Raw genomic sequence first — 5,462 nt, forward strand, 5'->3', positions numbered from 1 at the left:
ATATATATTACAAGTAAAACATGTATGTGCTACAACGTGAAGAAGTATATTCTACAAATTGAATATATTTTGTGCAATAATATCTTTTGTAAATTTTTACTTATAATTGTATGTGAATGTTTTGTAATGTGAAATGTATATTCAGCAAGCTAAATATATTTTGTGCAATAATATGTTTTGCAATTTTCTACCCATAGATTATATGCGTTTTTTCATATTTTTTAATAAAATAGTGATGTTTATGCAAGATAATTTACAAAATAATATTTTTTAAATAGTATTTTAGAACTCATGACACCAAAAAAACAAATGACTCAAATTGTGTATATCCTTATTCCTTAATACTACTATTTTGGCTGTATCTGAATAAATGGCCAAAATGATCGCCCTAGGTACAACAGTGTGAAACGTTTAGAACTGATCGGAAATTCCACGAAGTGTGCGGGTTTTACCAGGTCAATACAAATCAGGTTCTCATTCCCATCAATCAAATTAGTCGTCCAAATACTACCACATGGAATGTAGACTCCAATTCCCGTTCAGACATTAACGGGGTTCATTAATCACGAAGCAAACACCCTCATGGGTAGATGATAGAAATAAAAAACACTGTGTTAACCTGAATGGCATCTTCCTTCTGACCAAAAATCATAAGTTCGCCTCCTACTCCTCTTACCCTCTCCATGTACTTAAAACAATTAATTATGCACAACACCACCAGAAACAAAAAGGAGATTCTTCATACATGTGAAAACAATTCCCAAGACCTTGAATCCAGACCACTGAGCCAAACCCATCAAGCTCATACCACGGCTGCACAACCAGCTCACTGTTTCATGGGCTCAAGGGGTGCATTTAATGCTGGAAAGGTTAGAGCTCAGTTCTAAAACAATTAGTAGCAGAATTATTTATAATCGGTACAACTGTAATTCTGTTTATCATAAAGCTGTCCATACCTTTAGAATGCTTGATGAGGAGCTCAATATCGGAAATGATGCAGCTCACGTAAAGAAGCATATTAGACCAAGAAGCATATTAGACCGGGGAGGATGAAGAAAAGATTTGGTTTGGCAACACAGAGAAACTGAAATGGAACTATGTTTACAGAGCAAACCAGACCTACGGCATATGTTAACAATATAGCTTCTTCTACGGAGCAACCATAAATTTACAGAAGATCTTTTGCATTAAGGGTTATCCACTGCTTTAAGGAGCTCTAGCCTCTAGGTATGTGCCATTCTACAGGTATTTTGTATGTAACATCTCAAACTGTAAAACTGTTTTAGCTCAAAACTCTTAAGCTACTATAGTTAAGAAAAATAAGCACTGGCACATAGAAGTCTAGCCTATAAGAATATAAAATATACATATTAAAACATAGATGATGATGTGGATGTAAAGAAAATGTGATCTTGTTTAATACAGAATGCGAGTTTGCAGCTATCCCACGTTCATGACAAAAGGCATTCATAATTACAGTACCTGGTAGTATACAAAAAAAGGCATACCAAAACCGCATATTCTTCTATCTGAAAACTAGGGAAGGCAGTGGTATATGCACTGACTGGCTATTACTCAAAGACTTCCCAGTCCTGAGTTCCTTTTGTAGAAGATGGTGATGAAGGTTCAGCATCAAGGTTTCCAATATTAGATTCGGATGTCTCGCAATTTGTTGTTTTCGGTACTTTATCACTGCTCTTGGCTTTTGGTCCCAAATTCCTTGTCTTGAGCTCATCAGCTGTGTCCAAGAGGCTTTGAACACGTTGAACCTGACGTGGAAATCACAAGGTAAACTTGAATTGTTTAGTATAACTAATATGTAACTGGGAGAAACAATATTAATGGAATATGATAAGAGGAGGCGTTGTCACATTATGCAGACTCCTAGGAAAATCTTGAGAGAAGGAATGCCAAAATTTAAAGTGCCAATTGTACCCTTAAGGGTGTATAAAGTTTAGGTCAATTAATGAAACAGAAGGAAAGGTCGTAAACTTGTATTTTATTATAATCACCTCCATCTTCCTCAAAACTTTTCCATCTCCTTCAGCCTTGATGCCATCTAATTTCAGCAACTGTCTTTCGAGCATCTCCACTATGAAAATAAGATCTTTTTGAAGAACCTTATGTCCTTCACATATTATCTTTTTTAAAGCCCCAAGCTGCAGGAAAAAAATGTAAATGAGCCTCAAAACTTTAATAGATAAAAATAACATTTTGTACATAAAATATTCATGTTTGCCTGTTGTGCTAGCTTATCAACATCTCCTTTGACTTCAGCAACAAGCTCGGAACCTTTTGATATTTGGGTCTCCTTTACTTCTTCCATCTTATCATTGCTAGCTGAGACCTCTCGAACCTTAACATTACTAGCTGACTTCTCCTTGAGTAACAGCTTTGAGTTGTTCTTCAATCCTGCCCTTTTCAGACGTACTTGATCCTCTTTCTCAATACCTCTAAAGAACAGTCTTTGAGCATTAGGCTCCAACCCAATTTTTTCAGCAATAACCTCTTTGAGATTCCCTATATTAAAACGCCATTTTAGTATACATGACTTGCCTTCCTAATAGCAATAGCATAAAAGCTAAAATCGGCTAATAATAGGACTCTTTAGTAGTATTGTTCATATATATCATACATGTTTATTCACAGGATCTCAATCATCAAAATCAGGAACAGGAAAAAACAAGGCAAAAGCTTTCCGCAACCCTTCAAAAAACAGACGGTTTCAAACTAAAGAAGAATTACGATTACTTGTTAGAAAAAAGTGAAACTAATACACGAAAAAAAGTAAACATACACAAAAGTAATTATCATAAAGAGAGCACCAACCAACATTTATTGTTGTTATGACAAATTACCATTTTATAGCATAAACTACAGTTACAAGATGAGTAATATACATAAATATATAGGCCTGTGGTAAACTACAACCTTAAATTACTGAGAGTATACACACATCAATGTCATGCAAAACAGATTGAATCATGTGCTTTAGGACATCGATAACATGTATCTGTCAGAGAGTCAAAAAACATAGTCATAATTAACATCTCATATTCAGAGTATCACCGAGTACATAGAAGGAACAGATAATGCTTTACTCCCTCTGGTCCTATTTATAAGACGTTTGCAGTCTTTACACAGATATTAAGATTTTGATAAGTTTTATAAACAACCTGTTCTCACCCTTATCTGTAGCCCAATTCTAATTAATTTTTACCTGGAAATTAGATTTATTCTCGAAGTAGATGCAGGTGTATTAAACATAGACCAACATCAAATATGCTCTTTTTTTCTCACGTAATCGCCGATAATTTTTTTTCTGGCTCATATAATCTATAAGTAAGAATTTGAAAATTACTGAAGAAAATTTGTATTATACACAAAAGTCATGTCTTGTATTATTTTATGTATTAAATTCGGGTTTACCATAATTTGATGTCAATATATATCATCTCATAAAATCTTTTTGGATTATAATATATAACTTATTCGATTAACAAACGATATTAATTTTAATAAATATTGTCAATATAACTGAAAGTAAAATATAAAATTCCTGCATGTTTTATACGACGAAAGATAACTTAAAATAATTTCATTTCAATTAACATGTTTTTATGGTTAGTTAATTATTTCCTAGAATTTTTTTCGGGAACCCTTAAAAAGATTATGTAGTGTCTACTAAAGGTATTAATAATTTAATGATTTATAATTATAAATTTTTAGATAGACATTAAAATAACTATGTTAGTGAAAAGAATATTACTATCATGTGACATAAAATATGCACAAAGATAATATAGTATCAAAGCTAATAAAATTAAGTATAAGAAAATAAGAGTAACTAAAGAATACAAAGACATATATTTAGAACGTGGATTGATTCATAATATGAGAAGTGCTTTGCACATTTAATATACAAATACATGTGCTTGGTTTCATGTTTTTGATTAACGTGATATGGGAGCATACATGAATAACTAAGCGACCAGAGGGAGTATTCTTAATCAATCACCCATATATGTGAACCTGTACAAGAGCGCATTAACAAAGAGATGTTCACAATAATAGAAAAAAATAAGCCTTGCTTCTGAAATATTACAGTAGCAAAGGAAAATGAATTAAAGGGAAGATGAAATGGAGAGGAAATAAACTTTCAGTTGTGTGCTTCCAAGATTTAATGAGTGAAAATTAGAGGGAATGCGAGCCATATGACTGGATATAAAGAAGGTCAGCAAGAAAGATATATAGTTATCTAGAAATATATATATATATAAAAAACACATTTAAAAGGCTTTACAATTACATTTTTGGGTGATAGTTTTAAAATTGGAAAGAAAACAGTCATTACCTCGTCTTACCTAGCATCCCTTCCTACAAAAAACTCGAAAACAGATAAAAATGATAATTTATCCAACATACAAGTTTTCATTAAGGGTTTTAATTAGACACTAACAAACTTAAAGGTAATAGTTGTAGTTAACTATGACATTATCAATCCAAACTTGCAATAATATAGACTAGAAATTTACAACAATGGTAGAGACATATTATTTAATAATTGTTTTAAACTAATTAGTTAACAGTAATAGCAAAGAAAAGAAAGGGGAGGGGAGGGGGAAACAGAAAAGAAACAACTTCTGTTGAGGAAAAAAGAAAAGATCTCTCAATCAAAAATCAGGAACAATCAAAACTAAAAAAAAGAGAAATCTCCGATACAAAGATAGCAATCAAACTTGGCATAAACAAAGCATAGGCCAATGATAAAATGAATAGAATCAGTTGGTTGTTGTATAATAAAGATAGAAACTTGCGAAGAAAAGGGGGGAGTACCAAAAGTGAGATGAGAAGGGACAGAGAGGTCAAGCTTATCTGATCCAAAAGAGACCTTAATCTTGATGATGTTGGAATTGGAGTTGGACTCTGACTCCCCATGAGCACCTCCTTTAGAATTCATATCCTCCAAATTCAAACCAACACCTGCCTTTTGTTTTGTTTTGCTTTTGGGCATCAATTTAAACAACCACCTTGTTTCTAGAGTCCTTCAAAGTCTACTTTTTCGACCTTCTCCCTCTCCACGGAACATTAGTTTATATTTTATTTTTGAATGACTTGAATTTATTAATATTTTAAATTTATTTTTTTGCAAATTATTAATTATTTTAAAATAAATGGTTGAACCACAAACTGATCCGCAATAACCGCAAATTCGCAATCGTAGTTGACGCGGTTAACCGACAATTTTCTAAAACCGCTCTCCGCGGTTTGGTTCGACTTTTCCCCCAAAACTGATCTGATCTGAACCGCGTACACCCCTATCTATCCCTCCGTAACTCCGTCTATAATAAATTCAAAAAATTCGATATTCGTCCCAAATTTGAGAAAAAACGGATATTATCCGTATTCGAAATCAAATCGATATTATCCGTATTCGATCCGACAATTGCGAATACAGATAC

General features: G+C 32.9%; 1 protein-coding gene and 1 long non-coding RNA gene across 2 annotated transcripts; one reads left to right on the forward strand and one right to left on the reverse strand.

Moving 5' to 3' along the window:
* Nucleotides 1–476: 476 nt before the first annotated feature.
* Nucleotides 477–1,659, forward strand: LOC141724616 (uncharacterized). The gene is made up of 2 exons (XR_012576803.1): nucleotides 477–869; nucleotides 963–1,659. It is a non-coding gene; the product is annotated as an uncharacterized LOC141724616 (long non-coding RNA).
* LOC141724615 (BAG family molecular chaperone regulator 4-like) lies at nucleotides 1,348–5,031 on the reverse strand. Its single transcript, XM_074526827.1, has 4 exons — nucleotides 4,837–5,031; nucleotides 2,240–2,520; nucleotides 2,013–2,159; nucleotides 1,348–1,769 (listed from the first exon to the last, which is right to left on the reverse strand). The coding sequence occupies exons 1-4, from the start codon at nucleotides 5,012–5,014 to the stop codon at nucleotides 1,572–1,574; spliced, it is 804 nt and encodes a 267-aa protein (XP_074382928.1). The 5' UTR covers nucleotides 5,015–5,031; the 3' UTR covers nucleotides 1,348–1,571.
* Between the last annotated feature and the right edge of the window lie 431 nt (nucleotides 5,032–5,462).

This window comes from Apium graveolens, chromosome 5 (genome assembly GCF_009905375.1).
Source record: "Apium graveolens cultivar Ventura chromosome 5, ASM990537v1, whole genome shotgun sequence".
In the NCBI taxonomy this organism is placed as follows: domain Eukaryota; kingdom Viridiplantae; phylum Streptophyta; class Magnoliopsida; order Apiales; family Apiaceae; genus Apium; species Apium graveolens.

What these genes read in the sequence shown, in the direction of transcription:
- LOC141724615 (XM_074526827.1), bottom strand. Translation starts at nt 5,014, where the DNA reads ATGCCCAAAAGCAAAACAAAACAAAAGGCAGGTGTTGGTTTGAATTTG. An exon ending in TTGATAAGCTAGCACAACAG is followed by an intron (nt 2,160 to 2,239) that starts GCAAACATGAAT and finishes TTTTTCCTGCAG; the next exon opens with CTTGGGGCTTTAAAAAAGAT. An exon ending in AAGTTTTGAGGAAGATGGAG is followed by an intron (nt 1,770 to 2,012) that starts GTGATTATAATA and finishes TTTCCACGTCAG; the next exon opens with GTTCAACGTGTTCAAAGCCT.